The 25,576-nt window shown below is 41.6% G+C and overlaps 1 protein-coding gene and 1 pseudogene across 3 annotated transcripts in view; both read left to right on the top strand.

The window, feature by feature from the left end:
• Window positions 1-9,443: 9,443 nt before the first annotated feature.
• Window positions 9,444-10,305, top strand: LOC110307691 (annotated as a pseudogene).
• Window positions 10,306-17,446: 7,141 nt separating this feature from the next.
• The window catches only part of Fancc (FA complementation group C), a 119,926-nt gene continuing 111,796 nt past the window's right edge, over window positions 17,447-25,576 (top strand). For 2 of the 3 annotated variants that reach the window (XM_029468271.1, XM_029468274.1), the window contains exon 1: window positions 17,447-17,888. In XM_029468271.1, the coding sequence (XP_029324131.1) occupies window positions 17,561-17,888 (328 nt within the window). In that variant the 5' untranslated portion in view covers window positions 17,447-17,560. Of the gene's footprint in view, window positions 17,889-18,063; window positions 18,153-25,576 lie in introns of those variants that run through there. The other variant, XM_029468272.1, reaches the window with a different exon arrangement.

Genomic DNA, 25,576 nt, shown 5'->3' with positions numbered 1-25,576 from the left:
CGACTAGGCCATCTTTCGATACATATGCAGCTAGAGACAAGAGCTCCGGGGTACTGGTTAGTTCATCATGTTGTTCCCCCTATAGGGTTGCAGATCCCTTTAGCTCCTTGGTTACTTTCTCTAGCTTCTCCATTGGGAGCCCTGTGATCCATCCAATAGCTGACTGTGAGCATCCACTTCTGTGTTTGGAGTCTGAGATTCTTAAGGGTGTGATAGACATGGCCTCACCTGCCACCTGCCAACCCTGCGTTGTGGGGAAAAGGAATCTTTTTAAAAGACAGGGAAGTAGGAGGGGCATGTTGGAAGGAGAGGTTAGAGGGAGCAGGATGGGAAGAGAGAGGAGTTGGATATGATGAAAATACATTATATACGTATATAAATTTGTCAAATGATAAATAAAAACATTGCATTAAAAAAAAGAAAACTTGGTCATTTGGAACCAGAACAGTCAGTTAAATATGACTGAGCCCAGCTGTAACACATCCAGGTTCTGCGAAGCATCACTAACCTGAGAACGTGAATAGACACCAGATGACGTGGGAGTTACTCTATAAACTGATTCCCTTGGCCCCTTCCAAAATTTCTTTTAGAATATATTTTATAAAAGATTATTTTATACTAATTTCTTTTGAAACTTTTTTTTGTTTGTTTGGTTTTTTTTGAGACAGGGTTTCTCTGTATTGTCCTGGCTGTCCTGGAACTCACTCTGTAGACCAGGTTGGCCTCGAACTCAGAAATCTGCCTGCCTCTGCCTCCCAAGTACTGGGATTAAAGGCGTGTGCCACCACCTCCCAGTGGAACTTTTTTTAAATAAAAGATTATTTTATGTTATGTGCATGAGTGTTCTGCCTGTATGCATGTCTGTGCACCACGTGGGTGCCTGGTACCTACCAAGGTCAAAAGATTCCCCCATCACCACACGGCCACTCTTGCCTTTTCTAGTTTCATTTTTCAAGTTGTATTCCGTGATGAATTGTACAGGACTCCCACATCATATGTATTTAATCGGAACCAAAAAATGTAAAGACATTAAGGCTGGGAGAACCAGAGATAGGAGGAAAGCCCACCCCCCCCCAAAAAAAAACTTTAATAACAAAATAACTCTTCAAAGTCTAGAAATATATCTGAAATCTGATGTGATTGGCCACCCAGATACAGGAAGGACATGTAGGAAGTGCTCAGAGCTACATCGCTCAACAGGCCTCCGAGCTCACTGTCTGTCTTCCCTGCTTGGTATTTATTACATTTACAGATTTTCATGTCTGTGATTGTGAACCTGACACTACCCCCCCCCCCATGATTTATATCTGAAGGTGGCGAAGAAAGATGGGAGGTAAGGGCAGAGTAATAGCCTCCAGAAGAGCGTTGGGGACATAAAGGGAATGAAGACATCTTGCCCCTTTCGTATTTATTTTAAAATGGTTTAGTCTACGTCTATACATATATTTCTCTGAGAACACCATATGTGAGATTTTAAATTTGGCTTAAATGTGTATGAATCCATGGGTCTAGAGTGAAAACTCAGATGTTCAGAGCACTGGCTGCTCTTCCAGAGAACCTGAATTCAATATCTAGAACCCACATGCCAATGAGCAGCCGTCTATAACTCTGGTTCCAAGTCTCTGTAGGCATCCAAGTGTGCATATATACAGGCAAAATAGTTATACACATAAAATAAATCTTTAAAAAGGGGGGGAAGGGAGGTAAAAACATGCAGAGTGAGGATAGCCAGAGTTTCTTTAGAACACCCTCATGTTGGAGCTCAGGTCTCTAGGGAAACATGCTGCCGAGTACAAAATGCTCTTAACTGTTGAGGACACGCAACAAAACTAATCTTTCTCATCACTGAACTGCTCCTATAGGTCTTTTACTGGCATTAAATTTCTTTGTATCACAGAGAGAATATGTGTCAGGTGAACATCAAGAGCCTTGCCTGCCACCGGTTCACCCTGGAGGACTGAGGAGATGGCATTTAGAAATTCCTGAGAGGCTTGGAGGAAGGCTCTGAATAATCATTAACAGTTGTTACAGGCTAGCCCTGTACTCTGTAGTTTTCATTTTATAGCTCTGCCTTCATCTGCCACAATCACTTGCCCTTATTCCCTCCCATAATTTGAGGGTGAGGACATTAATAAGAGACAGTGACTGTTGAGTGGAACAGAGTGCTGTGAGCTTTAGATTTTGTTTACCCAGAGCTTCCTAATTCCTGAGCTCTGTAAAGAACATGAAAAGCTTCCCAAAATAAAACAAAACAGCCCAACAAACAAATAACAATAACAAAATGATCCATAAATTATTCTATTGCATCACTTCATAGGGCCTTTAATAAGTCAAATTAATTTAAACTTGTTCTTTTATTTAAGAACATAATCATATTTTAATTAATTAATTTGAGACAGTGTCTTATTGTATAACCCTGACTGGCCTGGAACTCAAGGGAATCCATCTGCCTTTTCTTCTTAAATTCTTGGATTAAAGGTGTGGCCTGAGTTGCAGTAACTGTTTTTTAGTATGGGCACTGTTGCACTAATAAATAAATACTATTTATTATTCAGAAATAAATGTTGCTGTCCTTACAGAGGCTCATGTGGAGGCTTTATTCTCAGCCATAGTAAAGCAACATATGCCTTCAAGAAGCCTACCCTTTGCTCTAGAAACAAATGGTCTATTATAGAGACCCTGAGATGCTGCCCAATGGTGTTGGTGGTTCAAGTGAAATTGGAGGAGAAAGAGAGATTGAAATCAGACCTAACGATGAACTTGGTTACATGAAAGACAGTAGTCTGACATTTCTTGGTTTTGGTTCTAGGCCTTTTTATAGATCCCCATGGACTTAGAGACACATTTTAAAGAGATAAAAGGTCCTAGGCAAAGATTGTAGGAAAAAAGTAGACCTCCTCAGGTACCAGGCACACACATAGTACACAGACATATATGCAGGAAGAACACTCATACACACAAAATAAATAAACAATCAATTTAAAGAAAAAACACACACCTTTTATTTGGGTAGAATGCTAAATAATGGCTAAAACTGATTGGCCAATCTTCAGAACAATAATCCACACGTTCATTTCCAATACGAGAGTGCTGCCTGTCAGTAGTGCTCAGAGTTTGTGCTCTCTTCCCCACAGTCCTGTACATACACTACCCTCCCCGGTTCAAGGCATCTCTAGCAATTAGTGATTGGTTGAGATTGACAGTTCTGAAAAACCCTTGGTGACAGCTGCTCTTCACACCTGGTCACAGATTCTAGAGTGTGGCCTTTAACCTCTAGCTGGAGTGCAAGAAAGCACTTTTTAAACCAGAGTTACTAAAAACAGTGGTATCACTGGGAGGATGAGGCAGGAGGTTGGCTATGAGTTCAAGGCCATCCTGAGCAATGTAGAAAGACTCGTCTAAAAAGTTTATACCATTGTTTTGTACGTTGATAAATGTATATGTATGGATATATATGAGAATATATATTTACATCTCAATAGATGTATATTTTAAACTTATGTGTGAAACAGTAAAAATAATGTTCCTTTTAAAATGTACATGTATGTGCAAGTAGTATAAAATTTCCTTAAGTTTTCCTTTCCAGAATATTCTTCCAATGCAAAAGAATACATTTGATATGCATGTACTAAAAAAGCTGTTATTGAAAACAACCCCTTTAAGTACATCTCTTGGGGACAGGGGCCGTAATATCAGTTGGCCATTCTTAGCTCTGGAGTGAGTCTGGCCAGTTTAGGTTACATGCGCCTGCATCCCCCACCCCACCCCACCCCCCGCCCCAAATCTATTGCTACATTCTGGCTTACTAAAATGATTTTATTGGTCCAGAGAAAGGGGAGTAAAAATTCACTTCAAACATGTGTCTTTCTTTGTTTTTGTTCATCAGTGCTCATTTATTTAAAAGAACAAGAAATAAAACTGGATAGTAGGATGACCCCCCAAAAGCAAGTTGAGAGTTTTTCTTGCTCCTACTAGGGCTGACGATGAAGCCTAGCTTCAAAGTCATGTCTTCTGATTTGGGAATTTTCAGAAGGAATGCTGTGATGTCTCTGTAGATTATTCTGTTACTGGTTTTACTCCTGAGTCCAGCACTTCAAAATCCTGGTGGGTGGGAAGGCTTCGGTTATGTGGAAAACCATGTTGGTGTTCTGTCTGCTGCTTCCTAATTAGGGCTTCTTTACTGCGTCATACACAATTACGCTGTTATCCAGCAACAGATCACATACCCTATCTTTCAAGCTCTAAGCACTATTAGCATCTCCCTGAAGCAAGGTGAGTCCACTATCAGGGCCAGGCATCCCCTGAGCCAGGTGTCTCCTTTAGACCAAGGATGTTTCTGAAATGTCATCTTTGGCTGAGACACCTGCCTTATACTCTGCCACCTGAACTTGTACAGAATGCTCGCTTTTTTTTTTTTTTCTGCTTCGTAGATCACATTAGCAGAAGAAAACGTTACTGAGCAGAATCAAGTTTGCATGTGCCCTGGTTCAGACTTGGCCAGCTTCCAATTGCAATGTAGGCCAGCCTTGGCTGAAGAACTATGTGAGCATTTCTCAGAGTGTGGTTGCCCAGTCTAGCAGGCAAGCTGAAAGTCCTTTCCAGTCCATCACCAGCTACAACTTCCTAAACACCTGCCCTGAATACAGAGGACCCTTGCTTGAGTGATGTTGAGGACAGAAGCTCATTAAGTCCCTGGCCATAGCCCTGTCCCTGAATCTAGCCCATTCCCACTGAGACCCCAGTGTGATTCTGTAGGATGCATGCCATGAAAATGCTGTTCCACATGTGCCCGAAGTCCCTGAGGCTCTCATGTAGGTCTACTGCACTGTGGATTTCTGGAGTGTGCGGCATTCTTTCTGGGTATTATAAAGAGAAGCTTTTAGTGTCTCAGTGAACCATGGAGATGAATTTCCTACATTTGTGGCTGCAGTTTGGCAACTGCTTTTCTCATTCTGTCCTTCATAGCTGATCTGTAGGTCTAAGCAAGAAGTTCCTCACTGAATACATAAGATGAACAAAACTTATGGTACGGTTTTATCATAAGACTCACTTAAGAGAGTCCAAATAAACATACGCTTAAGAGGGTTGGTTAGATGGCTCAGCAAAGAGAGGCATTTACCGGTGCCAAGTCTGGTGTCCTGAGTCTGATCCCTGGGACTCACATAGTGGAAGGAGGGAGGGACTTACTCTTGCAAGTTGTCCTTAGACCTCCACATGGGCCCCACACAGTAAAATGTGATAGAAATGAAGATGTGATAAAGTATTCTTACAGGAAATTGTGTATCTAAGAGATAAGTATAAATCACTAGGTATTTGCCCAAAGTATCACACAGATAAGACAGAATCCAAAGAAAAACCAAGTCTAGCACTGTGGCCTGAGGCTGTGGTCCCAGTTATTCAGCTTGAGGCTGGAATAATTAAATCTAAGAGTTTGAGATCAGTCTGGGCAGCATAGTGAAAATCCCATCTTAAAAAAAAAAATTTTAAAAAAAGCAGTGTAAATCTACTTATGGGAAATTTTCTTAAAAGACAGAAGAGAGAAAGAAAGCGTGCAGAACCATCTCATCTGGGGGTTTGGGGGCTGCAGTTGACGCTTGGGATATCACATTTAGGAAACCGTGATGACACAGATCTGGAGGCAAAGGGAAGCCTCTGTTTTAGATGGCCACTTCCTCAAAGCTTTCCATATACTCTCAGGCAGCACATGGAGGGAGACTCAAGGCCTGGCCAGGGGTCCAGGTCTGTGGATTTATAGTTGGTTCAACCAAAGAGGTCACAAAGGCAATGCGTCAACACTACATGAGAAGGCAGGTTTTTGTTGAGTGCTCTGGCATGCTGTATCTATGTAAAGCTTAGAATTCAAAGTATCCTGCAAAGAGTAGATGCATGATTATAAACCAGCCCACTGAAATTTAGTGCAAAATGAAATAAAATAAAAGCAGAAATGGATGGTGAGGTTCAGAAATCGCGTTGAAAAGCACACAGCTTGGATTGCTTTATGTGGCAAATATGCACAGACACATACACATGAACACACCAGTAGGTGTTGTTGTTGATTTCCAGTGGAGAATGAGGCAAGTGTAAGCTGGAGAAGGAACTAGCTAATGAGATTTGCGTCTATATGGTGTCCAGATCAAGGGAAATAATCTTCTAATAGGTGCTTGCCAGTCAGTCCACATCTGGAGTTGTGATCTGCACGCCACCCTGGGGAGGCCCGGCTGGCTGAGGGTAATGGAGAACAGGCAGAGGTCAGCAATGAGGGAGGTCGAGGGATGACTGGAGGGGATGCAGAGGGAAGCAGCTAATGAGAATCTAAGTCTTTGAAAGCTGGGAGCGCCCCCTTAACAGCAGCTCAGGCTTATGTCTTCCAGGCAGAGGGCAGACCACAACAAGTTGCCAAGAGAAGATTTGAAATGAAAGAAACCCACTGCCCTGTCCTTGTCTGACTCCATAAGACAAAACAGAGACCTGCTGTAGTAACAAAGATAGAAGCGAGTCCCACAGCCCAAGCAGAAGCTGGGCTGGATTTCCAATGTGCTTGTGGAGAGCTACCAACCAAATGTGTTCCAACTGCCTGCTTAAACAATCACTGTTGGCCGAATCAGGGAAATGCTGTAAAGGCTACGAGCTTTATTAGGGCACGCATTCACATGCTGTGCATACCCTTCACTCTTTGGGAGTGTTGGATGTAGCAAGTTTTCCTGTAGCCACAATGTGCATTAACTTTTTACCAGCCCTAAAGGACTCCCAGTATCTACGGTCTCATCCGCACTCCTTACTTCAGCTTCCATAAGTATTGATTAGTTTTCTATTTCAGTCGATTTACCTTTTCAGTGACATAGTGTGTGGCCTTTTAAAAACGTATTCTTTCATGCAGTATAATGTTTCGAGGTTAATCCATGCTGTAGAGCATGCTATCAGTATTACTTTTTACACACCAGTAATAGTCCATTATATAGACATCCTGTGTGGATATTTGAGTTGCCCACATATTTTACTATTTTAAATAACGCTGCTATGGAAACTCAAATGTAAAGTTTTGTTGGACATGTGACTTTCACTGTCTTCTCCTTCTCCTCCTCTTCCTCCTCCTTCTCTTTTGATACAGAGTCCAGTTGTGTAGTCTAGTCCTTCTGCTTCAACACCCTGAATGGTTGGGATTATAGTTCCAGACACAACTAGACACAGATTTTCTTTTTCTTTTTTTTTTTTCAGATTTTCTTTTTTTTAAAGATGGTTTTATTTTTAATTACAGGTAGATATATGTGGATATGTGCGAGTCAGTGCAGGTGTCTGTCAAGACCAGAAGTGTCAGATTTTTTGTGATCTGCCTGATGTGGGTGTTGGGAATCAAACCTTGATCCTCAGGAAGAGCAGCCAGTGCTCTTAACCACTGAATCATATCTCCAGCCCCAAAGGTTTCTTTTATTTCCTTTTTTCTTTTTCTTTTTTCTTTTCTTTTTATTATATTAAGATTTACTTATTATTATACATAAGTACACTGTAGCTGACTTCAGACGCACCAGAAGAGGGCATCAGATCTCATTACAGTTGGTTGTGGGCCACCATGTGGTTGCTGGGATTTGAACTCAGGACCTTCGGAAGAGCAGTCAGCGCTCTTAACTGCTGAACCATCTCGCCAACCCCTATTTCCTTATTTTTGGGTTTAAAAAAAATTGAGAATATCATAGTAGAAGTTAAGTGGTATCACTATGTGGTTCATATGTGTACTAATGGTGAGGATCTTTGTATGTGCTTATTGGCTATTTATATAGCTTCTACAGAGAAAAATTTATTCAAATAACTTGCTAATTTTTATATTGGTTCTTTGTCTTTTTAATATTGAGTTGTAGGAGTTCTTTAAATATTTTGGCTTCAACTTTCTCATCAATTGTGTGTGCTGTAAGTATACTTTCCCCAGCTGTGGGTTGTTCTTTTGCTATCTTGATGATAGGGTTCGGTGGAAATTTTACATCTCTTTGAAGTCTAACGTGTCCACATTTTCTTCATTTGTGCTTTCCTTTAAGTTTCTATAGACTTTTAGATGTTTCACTGTTGATCTGAGGTGAGTAAATGGAGTTTATGAAACCTGTGACCTAAGTGCTAAGCTGTGGCCTTAGAGCCATTGACAGGCGGTCAGCATCTCTGCTGAGTATCTTGGCCGGCTAAGCGGAAAGTGTGTTGCTACAGATTGGCTTCAGCTTTCATATCAGTCCAAAGTCACAACTGATTCAAGGTCAGGAGGAAATCTCCACTGAAAACAATCAATCACTCATTTGAGAATTATTCCTTCTCTAAAATGTTACAGAATACAGTTATGTTCATGAACAAGCAGTTGGTGGGGAGCATGTATTGCCTGTAAAACCGTCCTCAGTGTGGTGTTACCAACCCGATTGCGTGCTCTCCCTTCAGCTCCTAGGAGTGCTGGTTAGTTAGAATTTGAAGTGAAAAAAATGTGACTTCCAAAAAAGTAATAATCTATGTTTGAAAACAAATCCTGCTCCCCCAATCAGGTAGTTCTTTTGTGATCCTGGGATTAATTTTGGGCCCTATGCACACCAGGCAAGTACCCTACTACTGAGCTGCAGCTATAACCATGAAGCACTTTTATGATTCCAAGTATATTAACAAATATTTTCTAGGTCTTAACAAAAACTTCTGAGCAATGGTAAAATCTAGGGTAAGTGGTGACCATTAAATTTGCTCAACCATGAGTTTGAAAACATGGGGTGAACAGCTACCCCATGGATTGGGTGTTAGAGGGCCAGGTCTCTGACTTTTACCCACCATTTCAGAGTATTTAAGCATCTTCAAAGACAGAAGGTTAGACGATATTTCACAGGTAAGTATGCATGGATCAGAACTTGGTTTTGTTTGATAGCTAGTGCCCTTAATTCCATAATCCCTGGGGCATTGTGTGAAAACATGCATTAAGGTTTCACAATGATTTAAACATATCTACAGGTCTTAAAGGAGTAATTCACTTTCTCTGCACAAGTAGTTTCTATCATTACTGTCACCCTTACTTTCCCTTTTACCAATGGAAATTCACATTGATCAACACTGCAGGATGTTTAGGCCTAGGGTCTCCTGCTTATAATGCCAGCACAAAGAAACTGGGGTGTCAGAGCCCAGCCTGGGGTAAATAGTGAGTTTCAAGATAGCCTCTGGTATAGAGTGAGATCCTGTCTCAAACCAAGCTAAACTCCTTAAAATTTTTTTATATTTGTAGTTTCCAAAGCTGTACCTATTTTTCTAGAAGTAATGTAATCTCTAAAGGGTATGAAATGAAATGACCCTCAAAAGAAATATGGAGTGAAAAGCAAAGCAAAGCAAAACAAACAAACAAAAAACCAAATACACTTTATTTTTATACAGATATTGTGTTGGACAGAACATAACCATTTTCTGATTACAAATGGTATACTGGCCCTTGGAACCTCATGGATGCAGTAAAATTAACAAAACATGAGAAGGAAGAGGTGACCGGAGAGCAAGAACAGCAGAAGACCAACTTTCCAAACCAGATGCTCAGCCAAGGGGGTGGGATCTGCTTTAGCCAATCAGAGGCAAAGACCTCAGAAGGCTGGAAGATTGGAAGACTGAGACATCAGAAAAGCCTGCATTGGCTCAGAAATTCAGAAGGTTGGCTTCAGAGTCATTGGAGAAGAGCCAATGGTGTGAAAAGAATGCCCCACCCCCACCCCCACCTCCACCCCAATGTATCCCCCCACTGATCTCCAACCAGTGAAACAAATCCACTCCTCCACAAGCAGAAAAGGTGAACCATATAGACCCCGACTGGGGGAAATACTTGTTCCCCTCTCAATAATATCTGTATTGGAAACTTAAATGAAAAATGGACATGGTGGCTCTTTCCGCCATCTTGGCGCCTGTGAAGGCTTTCTGGGAACAAGATTTCCTTTAAATAAATAAATGAATTAATAAATAAATAAATATTAAAAAGCAAGTTTATCTGGAAGGCTGTGGTGCAAGGCCATTTTTGCTGGGTACAAGTGAGGTCTTCGGAATCAAAGAGAGCACGCGGCTCTTCTTAAAATTGAAGGCGTTTATGCCCGAAATGAAACAGAGTTCTACTTAAGCAAGAGATGTGCTTATGTATATACAGCAAAAAACAATACAGTCACTCCTGAGGCAAACCAAACGAAACTAGAGTGATCTGGGGGAAAAGTAACTTAGGCCCATGGAAACAGTGGCATGGTTTGTGTCAAATTCCGAAGCAACCTTCCTGTAAAGACCTTTGGACACAGAATCCATGTGACGTCGTACCCATCCCAGATTTAAACTAATGGAGAGTAAATAAATAAAAGTGGATTTGTGCTCTTATTTAAAAAAAAAAAAATTGACACGGTGAAGCAGACCTCAGCAGCAGCTGAGCTGTGAACCCACCCCTAACCTCCATCAGTCTGCCCAGGTCCGCCCATCCCACCACCACCCCAGCTTTTATGTTCCCCGTGACTGCAGAAGGCACATTCACATTTCCCTGGCTCTATAGCTATTACTGCTGAGATTCACTGCTAAAATGTCATGAGCATGGGGAGGCCCACTCACGGACAGATCTACTCAGGTATGCAGAATCTCCAAGGAGCCTCTTGCACCACCGTCTTAAATGTGAATAGACAGGGTCGTCAGTAATTTATAGCAGATTTTTATTCTGAAGAACAAAATTGAAAAGAACAAAGGAAGTCAGGGAAGACAGGGGCTCCAGGGTGAGGAAAACCTTAAAAACAAGAGAAGACAGCACAGTCACAATCAACAAAAAGCATGGACAGCAACGGAAAGGAGCTTGAGGGACTACAATGTGGGAGCAGGACAGAGAATGTCATGGGGAAGAGGAAACAAGCTGAAGAGATTCTGAAATCACGGTAAGGAAAGAGTCCACGAGACAGAAAAATCAAAAGAGAAATAGTTTTTTGTTCACCTGTTCCCTCATTCAGTGCCTATATTACCATGGGGATTTATCAGTAAGCCAGCCAATCCCTGCCTCTGAGTACGTCACATGTTAGTTGTGTTAATCAGAAGATAGACACAATAAATAAGTGGATGGCATTGTAAGCAATGGAGGCTAATCAGTGCTTTGTTCAGACAGAACAGATGCAGAACAAAGGCGAGGGGCTGGGAGTGAGGATAGGGCTTAGGGATCCTCCCCCCCCCCCATTTTCAATAGTGATCGAGTATACTCTGTTAAGAAAGAATGTTTGGGTGAAGACTTGAAGGAGATGAGAGCCAGATTTTGTATTTAAACACCACTCAAGTAAAAAGTTAAAAAATGATATTAAGATATTAAGTACCCCAGAGTTTATATACTAAAACTCTCATCATCTAGAACGTGGAAGCTTCAGGTATTAATCAGATCGTGGGAGCAACTGATGCCCTGATGGAGGAGGCCTGGAAAAACCCCTTGGCTCTTCAGACAGGTGAGGCCACAACGATGTATACAGCTGTCTGTGAGAAAACAGACAGGACTTCCTGACCCACAGACTATGACAAATATGCTTCTGTTTTCCTGTCCTGAACCTAGAGCAGTACCTAGGTTTTGTTTTGGTGTCGTTTGTGTTTTTAGTCTCTTCCCTCTTGTCGTCTGCAGGTTCAGAAAGTCCCAAGAGACAGGCATGTTACTAATTTCTGTGGCACTAAATGAGCAACCTAGAACTAGTCTTAGTCAGGTGTGTGAGGCAAGGATCAGCTGTTCTTCATCCTGGGTTATCATTCTCAGATTTTAATGTATGCCCGAATCACCTGGGCATTGTTAAGATGAAAATCCTGGCTAAGCACACTGTTAATCATCTCTCAGTTGACAAGATGCTGCCGGTCCATGGATTATACTTTGGCTACCAAGGTTCCAGAGAATGATAGTATATCAGAAACCTTGTTTGAAGATACCCTCAAACAGTTTCTGGGCCAGATTTAGGCTTAGAAAGCAATTTCTATGCTTGGAAACAAAAAGGGTAATATTGGAACAACACTGAGGGTTTTAAATTTTATTTTAATGTGTGGTGTCTGTGCTCGTGAGTTTACAGGAGTGTGCATGTGAAAACTAGAGGTCCATATCAGTTTTTTTCTCTGTTGCTCTCTGCCCCCAAACCCCCTCTGCCCTTTTGAGCCAGGGTCTGTCACTGAACCTGGAGGTCAATGAGTTCAGTTAGATTGCCCGGATCTCTCTGTCTTCACCTCCCCAGAGCCCAGCTTTTGATGTGAGTTCTCAGATATGGGCTTGGGTCTTCAGGCTTGCATAGTAAGCACTTTACCTACTGAGTCATCTTCCCAGCCTCAGCACTAAAGGTATCTTAGCACAGGAATCTGACTGTCTGTCTCTTAGAGGCCAGTGTGAGCTAACCAGAGACCACCAAGCTGGAGAACCTGTCTGCCTGAGGCAGGCACTTGTACTCCCCTCCAGTTTATGTTAGGCAGAAATGGTGGCTCAGGGTTGTCACACCGTCCAAATTATGAGGCAGTGCAAAAATTAGGGTTCTATGTGAAATTCTCTGATTTCCAAACGTTTCTAATTAAAATTTTTCCTCAAGTGGTGTTCAAGCTAAACAAAACAAACCTGCAGGCCAGATGTAAACTTTAGGGTATTTATTCTCTTTCCCTGGTCCAGTATTTTACCAGAGCCTGAGAGATGTAAAACGACCTAAGTAAGTCTTGTTGTTAAGGGGGGTAGGGTGGGTGGGTGTGGTAGAGCTCATGCTTTGTCTTAGCTCTTGGGATGCAGAAGCAGAAAGGTGTCTGTGAATTCAAGGCCATCCTAGTCTACATAGTAAATTCCAGGACAGCCAGGACTCTATTTTCTCCACAGGGGGATAAAAAAAGAACCAGGTATCTTTGCTAAAAATGGAGGATATTTGCACATTTTTGCATGAGATTACAAGTAGAAACGCAAACCCAGCGAGGAAAAATGAAATGAAAGCCATTCACGGGAGCTGTGAAATCAAACCCCAATAAGGCTTCTGATACTAGCCCATATTGGAATGTTGTGATTTGTTGAAATTGAGCCTACTTATTTTGTCTTCTTGGGATGGCAAGCACCAGGCACAAGCAGTACTGTCTTAAGTGTGCAGTACTAACTTTGATGTTGAAGCCGGAAGGAGTGGCCAGAAGCAAATCTGGCTTAAGAAATAAATGACTAAAATATTAATGGCATTTGTCATTACACACTACAGGAAACATAGCTGTTGCACAAAGAAAAAGGTTTTCCGAGGATTTCACAAGGTGGAGCTGTCTTCGGTACTTTGGAGAAGGAGTTGTGGAAATGGGTCTGAATAAGTGAGTGGGGTGAGGTCTACTGAACAATAGTGCCCTGTAACTTGTGAATATATCACCTTCTGTGCAAGCTCTCTGTCGATCTGAATAAATCAACCATTTTCAGATGGGGAGGTTATCCTGGATTACGGGAGCAGGCAGAAGCAATCACAAGGGGAAGAGAAGTAAGGTCAGAATCCAAAGAGACACCGTTGGGAGCATTTGCTAAGGAAAGCACGTAGCCTCTAGGAGCAAGGAAACCTTTGGAGCTTAGATGCTCCGAAGGACAAAAGCCCACTGACATCTAATTTTAGACCATTGGTTCTGACATGGAATCCCTGTTTTATAGAAGCATAGAACAATGCATTCATTTTCAGTCATTCAGTTTGGTCATTTGTTCTGGCAGCAATAGGAAACTGGTACAGAAGCTAAAGGTCGCAAAGGAGCCTGAATGAAGGCAGGCAGCATAAAAACATGAAGTTTTCAGAATCCCAAACATCCATTCAACAACACCATGCCACTGTCTGTTGTGAAGTTTTTTCACATCTAAAATGAATTCTTTTGGGGCAGGGGATGTAGTTTAGTGGTACAACACTTGTTTAGTAAGAATGCGGGCTTGGTTTAATCCCCAGCACCCTGAAAGATTTATTCTGATGTATTCTTTATTGGCTGTGTACAAACTGGGAGCATTGCTTTACTTACAGGTACTGGAATTATGGATCAAGTGAGAGAGTGACCACAGAGTGCCGGGGGAAGTTCCCCAAACGGAGATGCTCACTAAACGCTGCAGAACAGAGATGCTCATTAAACGCTGATTTTTTGAGGCCTTACTGTGTATCCCAGGCAACCTTTATGCTTCAGGCTCATGAGTAGTGGGATCATAACCACTATGACTGTTTTACATGTTGGTTTCTCATGCTTGCGTGTTATGGCTTGACTATGAAATATCTCACAGAGGCTCAAGTGTTGAATGTTTGCTTCACAGCTGGCAGTTCTACTTTGAAAGGCAGTAAAAACTTTGAGGGAGGCGAGGCCTGGCTGGAAGCAGGTGTGTAGAAGGTGTTTTTGACAGTTGTGCCTGGTCAGGGCAGGGTCCCTTTTTCCCTCTTTGCTTCCTGTGTCTGAATGGGTGAGTTCACCGCAACAAGCAGCCGAGGAGTCAGTGGGTGGTGACACACCTTTCCCTTAAGCAGTCACATTGGGCATTTCATCACTCAAAACAAAAGGAACATGTTTTGTTCCTATGTATCTTTAAGAATTAAAGTACTGTTTAATACACACACAGGTGCACACACACGAACTGAAGACTAGAACCTTCATTTAGCATAAAAATAGACAAGATGCAGTTAAGTTCGTTTTGGGAAAACATTCAGCGATTTAAGTAAGGGTCAATCTGAAACTGACACAGGAATAGGATGGAATTCACTTTTTTTTTCTGATTTAATGGTTGCCAGGATTAATCAAGTCACAAATGTGAATAATTTCTTCCTTTTTCAACTGGAATTTTTAAGTGCTTATTCTTAGAAATTCTTTAATATTAATTTCATGCTAAGTGAATCATTATTAAATACTTATGAGGAAAACTATTTTTAAGCCATGTGCTCATTTGAAACTGTAACTTATTACTTTCTGCAGGCAATAAAAACGTGCTAAATTAGTTACAACACACCAGGATTGGGATGTACGCTCTAAATAAGAATGCATGTGTTTACTGACCTAAATAAAACTGGGCTAAAATTGGTTGCACGTTCTCCTAAAAGAGTATACATGTCATTCATCGCTCAATGGGAAAAAACACAGATTTTTGTTTTCTGGAATCCTGTTAGAGATTCCACAAGGCTAGGGTTGTTCCTCTGATCTTCAGCCTTCACATGTTTTTAGTAAGTAGATAGGTTACCTGTCTTTATAATTTCAGGCCCCAATAGCCCCACCAATTTTAAAATGCCATTTGCTGTTCTTGGCTGTTCTCATGTAACAACCATGTACTCACTGATGGCCTCTGCAGGAAAAGCAACTATTCATTAGCCTGAGGATGGTTCCTTTCTCTAGACCAGGCTTAAGGCAAAGGACAAGAATCTCATTAATCACAGAAATCTGACTTTATTACAGTGCTTCATCTTAGTCCTGTGGCAAGTCACAGGGGCTTAAAATAATGTTCAGTTTGACAAAATAGAAACTTATATTTCTTTCCTGTTTAGCCAAAGCAGGTAGCTTGTGTGATTACTGGCATCTAGGTACTAAAACAAAGCTAGAAGGTTGAGCTTTCCTTCCTCCAACGTAGGAAGGGTTTTCTAAACTTCTCCTAAACCAGGTTCTTGTGAGGAGGGTCATGGTGCTTTCCCTATGGCTGGCTTTCACTGGACAGCAACTTACAAGTAGGACTGGCCAGACTCCCAACACCCAGAGACACAAGGAGTTGTCTGACTCCAGGTAGCTTTTTTCATACACACACACACACACACACACACACACACACACACATATCTATCTATCTATCTATCTATCTATCTATCTATATATATATATATATATATCTAACAAACAAAAATCTTAAAATTTGTCACTATATGGCTTTTTCAGGGTTAAGGTGTCATTCACACTTGTCTCACTAAATGTGCTATTTTTTTATTAGACTAAAATGACATATTAAAAGGCTTGATCCCATAAAGCAGGGCATGTTACTTTGGGATCAGGTTCCCCCGGGGTCTTCCTTTAAATTTTGATGTTGTTATTTTGTGTGTGTGGATTATGCCTTATTAATATTTGTGCAGTGTGGTGCCGAGGGAGGCCAGAAGAGGGCATCAGATCCCTTGCACAGGGGTTACTAATAATTGTGAGCTGCCATGTGGTTGCTGTGACTCAAACTCAGGTTCTCTGGAAGAGCAGCCAGTGCTCTTAATGGCTAAGCCATCTGTTAAACCGCTCCCTGAATTAAAACAACAAACCTTGTTATAAATCAATAATACTGATTTCGGGTTTTATGAGCTTTATAACCTTGGTAGCACTTGCTTTATGAACTGGACTTGTTCAGTGGTAAGATGGATACGCCTTCAAAATGTCGATGTAACAGTAACCCATGAAGGGGGATCAGCTTTTTGCTTATTTTCCTTCCTTGAGTCATGCCCTTCATGTGGAAGATTCTCTTACTTGGATTGGATCTTTACCAATTTTGGTGGAACCCATAGTCTTTCATCTGCAAAACCTTAACAAATTCTCTGAGTTCCATTTTGATGTTTAAACATCTTTAAAGCATACAGGTGATCTAATTCAGCAGTTTTTTTTTTCTACAACCCAATGTCTTTCAGCTAGTCTTTATTCTTCTCTTTCAAATTCAATGTTGTTTACAATAAACAGAAAGATCGTGTATTAAAGGAGTGTGCTAGGGCTAAGCCACAGGTGTTGAGATAGTTTTTTCCAGTATACAGTCTCTGGATTCACAGTATGATCAAATATCCTGCAACAGAGTATTTAAATAAGAGCTATTTATTACAGGCATATATTCCTCCTTACGTGTTATTTTTTAAGGCACTAAGTTGTGGTCTTACGATTACAACGAATGGTTCTTAGGCACTAATTAAAAAAAAAAAAATCTAAGCCGGGCGTGGTGGCGCACGCCTTTAATCCCAGCACTTGGGAGGCAGAGGCAGGCAGATTTCTGAGTTCGAGGCCAGCCTGGTCTACAAAGTGGGTTCCAGGACAGACAGGAAACCCTGTCTCGAAAAAAACAAACAAACCAAAAAAATCTAAAAGTTTAAGGTTATCCTGACTCTTCCCCAATTCAAGCATCTGTAAATAACCATGCAGATCTAAATTTGAAAACCTTTTAAAAAGGGCTGGCAAGATGGCTCATCAGGTAAAAGCTCCTGCCACCAAGCTTGAAGACTGGGTACCTGCATTAGTGAGAGAACTGATTCCCACAAACTGACCTCTAGGTTCACCTGGCATGCAAATGTAATGTTAAAAATTCAAGAACAAAAGATAAGCCATGTCTCACTTGACAAGAATGTAAGTTTCCACTTATGTGGCTTAAATGCAACTCTGAACCGATTTGAACCTGAACTAAGCAGTGCATGGGCCTGACTAGGGATTGGAGCAATCACTAACCACAGACAAAACTCGTTTGTGGTTGGGCCCAGCAGGCTGAACCCTATGTGGAGTTTGACCTATCTGGCAACTCCCGTCTCTCAAGAACCACATTCCAGGGCTCTCTCTTCTATAAAGCCCTCTCTCGGTGCCATGAGTTAGCTATAACCCGCAGTCGACCACTTCCTCCAGGAGAGATTCAGAAGATCTTCCCATGATGCCGCGGGAGCGCGCTGGGCCCCAGAGTGCACTGCGCGTGCGTACGACCGCGCGCGCAGCCCCACTCCCTTGCGACCGCGGGAAAATTCCAAACACGTCAAAACAAAAAAGTTCCGTGAGGCCGTGCCAAGTTTTCAAGCCGCAGAAGCCGGGCGGTGGCTTCTTTTCCGCCGCGGCCCAGTCTGCTGAGGCAGCTCTGGGTGAGGACCACCCGGGAAGATCGCCGTTTCCTGCTAGGGCAGAGAAGACTCGCGAGAACGTGCGCCCGAGTCTCAACGTGGGCGAGCCGCGCTCCCGCGGCGCGCTGGATCTGAGGCTGGACGGTGAGAAGCTACGGTGGGCGGGTGCGAGCCGCGGGAGGGCGGGGCGGGAGATGGGGGGGTGGGGGGAGATATAGCCGGGCAGGAGGCGGGGCCTGGCGGGAGGCGGGGCTAGAGCCAGGTGGGAGGTGAGGCTGACGGTGAGGGGCGTGGCTAATCGGGGAGTTGATCCCGGCTTGGCAGTGGCGGACAGACGCGGTGGGCGTGACCACACGGAAACTGTTCTCGGCGGGAGCCCGCACGACTTAGAGGGGCCGCTCCACAAGGGTGAGGAGCCGGAGAGGGGCGGAGCCATCGCAGAAGAGCCCGGCGGGGCGGGGCCGACAGTGAGGGGTGGGGTCTAAGGCCCAAGGTGAAGCTTAGTGAGCTGGGCTCGGGGCGATGGTAGAGAGGCATCTTTACCCTTCGTCCCCATTTATTTTTATTTTTATTGTTTTAAGCAAATCCTCTCCCTCTGGTTTCAACGCAGCCGCAGGTACTTTTGGAAGGACTGAGGCAAAGGTGAAGCTTATTGCTCGCCATCCATTTGAGCAGCTCGGCTCAGGATCTCAAGATCGCCCTCCCACAGCTGCCTGAGTGACAGGCCCAGAGGCCCATTCAAGGCCTTAGAGCTTGTGTCTTGCTGTCTTACTGGAACAGTTTTTAGGTGCTTGGGCTTGGAGGGGGTGCTGGATGAAAATCTTGGAACAGGCCAAGGATATTCAAGACCTCTGTGTGCCTGGACTTTTCCTCTAGTCTGAGATGATTCGAAAAATCCCATCCCTCATTAAATTAATCTAAGCGGGTGTGACCGACGTGAGATACCTATTTGTGGATGGCCCTCGCCTTTAGGGTGGTTCCAAATGGCAGATTTAACGCTCACAAATGAACAACTGTCGGTTATGTGTGTGTATGTAGAGGCCAGAGGTGTTGTCAGGAGTGCCCCATCTTTCCCTCCTTATTCCTCTCCCTCCTCTCCTCACACCCATCACATTTAGCTTGTAGTTTACCTGACTTTGCAAGCCTTTGGGGTTATGCCTTTCTCTGCCTCCTCATTGCTGAGATGATAAATGTGGGCCACACACTTAAAACCTTCAATACACACGCACACACAGCAACAAACATGTATTCTGGGGATAGAATTCATGTTCTCATGCTTGTAATGGCAGGCATCTTATCAACTGAGCTAGCTCCCCAGCCCTCTTCAGTGTTCCCTTGTCTGAGTGGTCATGGCAGGTATGTTGTTGCCCATGTGAAGCTGTATGCACATTTTAAATGAATGGGGCTCTTAACTGCTTCCATATTTTGGCAAATAGTTCCAGCAAGAATTATACAAATCTTGTATTTATAAAAGCAACTTCAGGGAGGCCGTCCTGGCCAGTAGGAAGTTGGTTGGATTTTCTAGGCCACAGAGAGGCCCCAAGGAATCTCATCCTAGTGATAGAACCATAACAGGAGTGGTAGAACCTCAGGTCAGGCTAGAATTCATCCTGAAATGCTCCTTAAAAATATTAATGTAATTATGATATGCATATTCTCTGGTGGTGTTTATGGTTTCTGATTAGCTAACTTTTTAATATGAAAGTCTTCTCTTAGACATAAATGAATTAATTTTCAGTGATTTACTGAAAATCTAGTATTATTGGAAAAGAGAATACAAGGATTCACAGATTTAGGTAACAATACAGTGCTTGAATGTTGTGCTGCCCCATCACTTCCAAAGTTTCATTATGTAGCTCTGTCTGTCCTGGAATTCACTATGTAGACCAGGCTGGTCTTGAACTCACAGAAATCTGCCTGCCTCTGCCTCCCAAGTGCTGGAATTAAAGGCATGTGCCACTATACCTGGTTTGAGTGTTTTATTTTTTTGCTAAATATCAAACAGCATTATTATTATTGTTGTTTGGACTTAGTTTGAAAAAGACTTTGCAAAACTATCTGGGCATCTCTGTTAGGCTTTTCTCATTTGTTGGTTATCCTGAAATAATTTCAGGAGTGTATCAGGTTTCTGCTGTTATAACAAAATGCCTGGGGTGGGATACTTTAAAGAATAATTTATTTAGCTCATAATTCTGGAGAGTCTGGAGCACAAAGCATTTGCATGGCTCTGGTGAGGGCCCCAGGTTACATATATCACACCGTGGTAGATGATATACTGTCAGGAGCAAGTGCAAGGAGAACGGTAACACTGAGAGACAGCTGAGACAGGATAGACTGAGGTGCTAGGGTCTCATGATCGTACAGTAACTACATATTTAAATTCCTCTTATTAGGCCCAACTCTTAAATCATCCCCTACTTTTGAGATACAAGTTTTTCTTGTTCCTTGGCTTGAGGAGTCTGTAGTAGGCCTTGATCATGCTTTTTCTGCCTTTTCTGTTGTTACAAGAAAGAGTCCTTGTACAAATCACTCTCCTCTTGTGATGAGTCTTCCCATATAGTCAGGTCAGGCTGGCTTTAAATCCAGAGGTCAGGCCTGTGTCTTTGAGAGCCAGGGCTTCAGTCATGGGCCATCACACTTAGCTTTTAGAATTTGCCTGTCACTGAGGGGCTACATTCACCACTTATAAGCTATGAAATGAATTTGGAATTGGTCAGTGGTGGCCGGAACTCAGATTCAGAATTCTTTGCATGACTTTAATGGTTTTAGACTCACAAATCTGTGGCCAATCCTGGCTCCACTCAGTCTCAGACAACCTATGGTTTGTTTTCTTATTCTATAGATTAACCTTTTCTTGGAAGTTCTTCTAGATATTTCACATTTATATAATATGAAATAGGTAACTGTGTCTGGCTTTTTCCCCCTAACATAATGATTTTGAGATTCACCTATGTAGTAGCATGTATCAGTCGTTTAGTCCTATTTATTGATGACTAGTATATTGTATGTACCATGTTTGGATTTCCAAATGATGGACATTTAGGTTGAGATTATTTTAGTTATTAAGAATAACAGTTATGTGATTTTTTGGGGGGTGGGGTGGGTGGGCAGGGCTATGTAGTATATTTAATTGTGTGGCCATCTACATTCCCAGCAGCAGTGTGTGAGGGTCTTGATCCATCCTCATCAACACTTGTTTTCAGTGACACCTACCATAGTGGGTTTCTTACATTTACACATGCCTTATAGCATCAGCTTGTGTTTCCCTAAAGCACTGCTATGATGGCTTTTGAGAGGCATTATGTTAAACAAACTTACAAATCTCTCTGGGAGAATTGTAGTCTCAATATGATTGTTCACTCGCTTGTCACTTTTTAAAAAAGATTTATTTATTTTTATGTATATGAGTACACTGTAGCTGTACAGATGGTTGTGAGCGTTCGTGCGGTTGTTGGGAATTGTATTTAGGACCTCTGCTCACTCTGGTCAACCCCATTCACTCCGGTTGGCCCCGCTTGCTCAGTCCCTGCTCCCTCAGCCCCAAAGATTTATTGATTATGATACATAAGTACACTGTAGCTGTCTTCAGACACACCAGAAGAGGGCGTCATATCTCATTACAGAGGGTTGTGAGCCACCTTGTGGTTGCTGGGATTTGAAAAACTCAGGAACTTTAGAAGAGCAGTCAGTGCTCTTACCTGCTGAGCCATCTTGCCAGCCCTTATCATTTGTTTAGAATCATTTTTTCTTTTCAGTGTTCTTAGTAAGTGTTAGTATATGGGATTTGCCCTTTTGGTCACATTTATATTGAAGATTATTAAATTTTTTTGAGACAGGGTCACATGTGTCCTAAGCTAGCCTCATACTGTGTAGGAATGATGCCTTCAGCTCCTTAGTCTTCTACCTAGCTCCTGAGTGCCAGAACTACAGGTGTGTTCTCACGCTTTGCAGGTTTTTTATACTTTATGCTTACAAACATAATTGCTTTAAAATTTTTATTGTTTAATTGCTTGATACCACTATATACAAATGTAGTTGATCTTGTATGTCGATCTTGTGTCCTGGAACCTTGTTGATGTTGTTTACTTTCAGTGGGTTTTAATGCTTTGTGAGTTCATATATATATATACATATATATGCATATATATATTCACAGAGTACATGATGCCATATACTCTGTGAATACAGTTTTATGTGTAATTTTCATCTGATATTTTCTGTTCAACTTCAGTACAAGAGAGGAGGCATTGGGCTTAATGTCTCTCAGAGCTCTTTTGGGGTTTGGAGTAATTTGCTTATAGCTAGGTTGTTGTGGATTCTTAGGACAGGTATTGGAGGTGAGACATTTCTAACTGTTTGACCTGTTAACTGCTTGTTGCCTTGGTTGTCTTTTGTCTTTTTTTTCTTAACTTTTTTATTATTTAAATGGGTTCTATATATCATACATATTAATAATATTGAGTATTTTGAGAATCAAATAATACAAAAAAATTTGGTCAACTTTTATATTCATATCTTTTCATACCCTAAAAATATCATTAATGAATATTTAATACTATCCATAACTGAGGATCCTATATCTAATGTTGAATACTAAATTGTTTTAAAACATACAAAATATTCTTTGGGAGTTAAACATAGTAAAATAGCATAAAATATTAAAAATGAATCATTAAGAAATATATCCAAAAAACATGATACCACCTGACATAGTGAAAGAGTATTTAAAATGAATTATATATCTGTGTACATTGTCTAACAATCAGTTTACTTAAAAAAGATTATCAGGTGGCTCATGCCTTTAATCCCAGCACTCAGGAGGCAAAGGCAGGCAGATTTCTGAGTTCGAGAGGCCAGCCTGGTCTACAGAGTGAGTTTCAGGACAGCCAGGGTTATACAGAGAAACCCTGTCTTGAAAAACCTAAAAAAAAAAAAAAAAAAAAAAAAGATTATGGAGAGAAATTATTTTATCAGTAAGTATATTTTTAAAATTTCAAAATAAGCTGGGGCTGGACAGATGGCTCAGCAGTAAAGAGCACTGGCTGCTCTTCCAGGGGTCATGAGTTTAGTTTCCAGCAACCACATGGTGGCTCACAACCATCTGTAATGGAATCTGATGCCCTCTTCTGGTGTGTCTGAAGACAACAGTGTACTCATATGCATAAAATAAATAAATAAATCTTAAAAAAATTCAAAATAGCAAAAACTCTTTGAAGTTAAACATTAAGAAAATGTTAATTTCAAGCACAGTGAAAAAATTATCAATACTCTTTCCATGATGTTTGTAAAACATGATTTTAATACTTTCAACTGTTGATATTCAACAAACAGAATAGTTATTTTAAGATATATTTTGTTAGCCGGGTGTGGTGGCTCACGCCTTTAATTCCAGCACTTGGGAGGCAAAGGCAGGCGGATTTCTGAGTTCGAGGCCAGCATGGTCTTCAAAGTGAATTCCAGGACAGCCAGGGCTATACAGAGAAACCCTGTCTCAAAAAACAAAAAAACAAAACAAAATAGAAAGATATACTTTGTTGTTATGTCTCCCTTTTTATTTCTGATTTTGTTAATTTGGATACTGTCTCTGTGCCCTCTGGTTAGTCTGGCTAAAGGTTTATCTATCTTTTTGATTTTCTCAAAGAACCAGCTCCTGGTTTGGTTGATTCTTTGTATAGTTCTTTTTGTTTCTATTTGGTTTGATTATTTCCTGGTCTACTCCTCTTGGTTGTATTTGCTTCTTTTTTGTTGTATGGCTTTCAGGTGTGCTGTCAAGCTGCTAGTGTAAGCTCTCTCCAGTTTCTTTTTGGAGGCATTCAGAGGTATGAGTTTTCCCTCTGACCACTAATTTCATTGTGTCCCGTAAATTTTGGTATGATGTGTCTTCATTTTCATTAAATTCTAAAAAGCCTTTACATGTTTTCTTTATTTCTTCCTTGACTAAGTTATCATTAAGTAGAGAGTTGTTCAGCTTCCATGTGTATGTGTGCTTTCTGTTGTTTTTGTAGGTACTTAAGACCAGCCTTAGTCTGTGGTGATCTGATAGGGTACATGGGATTATTTCAGTCTTCTTGTATCTGTTGAGGCCTGTTTTGTGACCAATTAATTATATGGTCAGTTTTGGAGAAGGTACCGTGAGGTGCTGAGAAGAAGGTATATTCTTTTGATTTAGGATGAAATGTTCTGTAAATATCTGTTAGGTCCATTTGGTTCATAACTTCTGTTAGTTTCACTGTGTCTGTGTTTAGTTTCTGTTTCCACGATCTGTCCATTGATGAGAGTGGGGTGTTGATGCCTCCCATTATTATTGTATGAGATACAATGTGTGCTTTGAGCTTTAGTAAAGTCTCTTTTATGAATATGGTTGGCCTTGCATTTGGAGCATAGGTGTTCAGAATTGAGAGTTCATCTTGGTAGATTTTTTTCCTTTGACCAGTGTGGTGTCCTTCCTTATCTTTTTTGATAACTTTTGGTTGAGAGTTGATTTTATTCAATATTAAAATGTTTACTCCAGCTTCTTTCTTGGGGCCATTTGCTTGGAAAATTGTTTTCCAACCTTTTACTCCGAGGTAGTGTCTGCCTTGGTCACTGAGGTGCGTTTCCTGTGTGCAGCAAAATGCTGGGTCCTGTTTACATATCCAGTATGTTAGTCGATGTCTTTTTGGGGGAATTGAGTCCATTGATGTTAAGAGATGTTAAGGGAGTTCGAGCTCAAGGTCTGCTCAGGGCACCGGCCCAGACTGGAAGGAACCTGTGCCACTGGTTGGGTGGAGTTCCTGGGTGCCTGGGTCCCGCTGCTCCCAGTTACTTTCAGTGTTGGGGCAGATGTTGTGTCCTCCTCACCTCTGATCCTATCTTTGGTTGTTTTTTGACAAGTGCTAGATCTGATACAGAAATGGCTGACATGATGACCCCCTTGTGCACCATGGGCTTGATTTGCAGTACAGTGTTGTCTCAGAAAAGCATGGTTTTTTGTTTTTTGTTTTTGTTTGTTTGTTTGTTTGTTTCTGAATTTGTGAAGGATTCATGCTATTTACTTGACAAACCTTTTAAAAAGGTTTGATAGAAATTGTACAATAAATCATCTTGGTCTAGATTTTTCTCTATGGGAAAATTTCAGCCACTCATTTTCTGCAGCATTGACTGCCCTGCATGCATTCTATGCCATGATCCTGTCCTTACTGAGTGGAGCCTTTGGCTCCCATTCAGCCTTTGCCACAATCAGTCCAGACCCTTTTGAACACAAGTATCAAGAATGCAGTGTCCTGAGTTGGCATCTATGTCCTATGGTGAGCAGGCTCTACAGGAGAAACTATAGGGCTTAGAGTAGTTGAGCGCACTGAGGATGGAGAGTTAGGGGAGAGTGGATGGTGGCCCATGATATGGAAACCCTGAACCACCAGCAGGTGAGGATACTTGGAAGAGAGAAATCATGAGGCAGGTCAGGGTAGTATCTGGTGCTTCCCTATAGAAAACATGAAGATACTTCTGGGAATATGATTGTTTTTATTTTTTCTTAGGAAGAAACAAAGGTTTCTTTCTTTCTTTCTTTCTTTCTTTCTTTCTTTCTTTCTTTCTTTCTTTCTTTCTTTCTTTCTCTCTTTCTTTCTTTCTTCCTTTCTTTCTTACGCTTAAAACATCCCTTGTCTGTTGGAGACCATCCCCTCTGGTTGCAGAAATGCTGACAGGATTGATGGCCTTGGTCAAGTGGGTCTGATAATTTTAGGAAGTCAACCAGATTGAGGCCAAGTAAGAAGAAGTACAGGTTCTAGAAGAGCCTGGAAAGATGAATTTCCACTATAGGGGCTGAAAGGATGGCTCAGCAGGGTGATGAA

The sequence above is a fragment of the Mus caroli genome, chromosome 13 (assembly GCF_900094665.2).
Source record: "Mus caroli chromosome 13, CAROLI_EIJ_v1.1, whole genome shotgun sequence".
In the NCBI taxonomy this organism is placed as follows: Eukaryota; Metazoa; Chordata; class Mammalia; order Rodentia; family Muridae; genus Mus; species Mus caroli.
The sequence above is the reverse complement of the archived record's forward strand: the minus strand, read 5'-3'. Positions and strand labels throughout refer to the sequence as shown.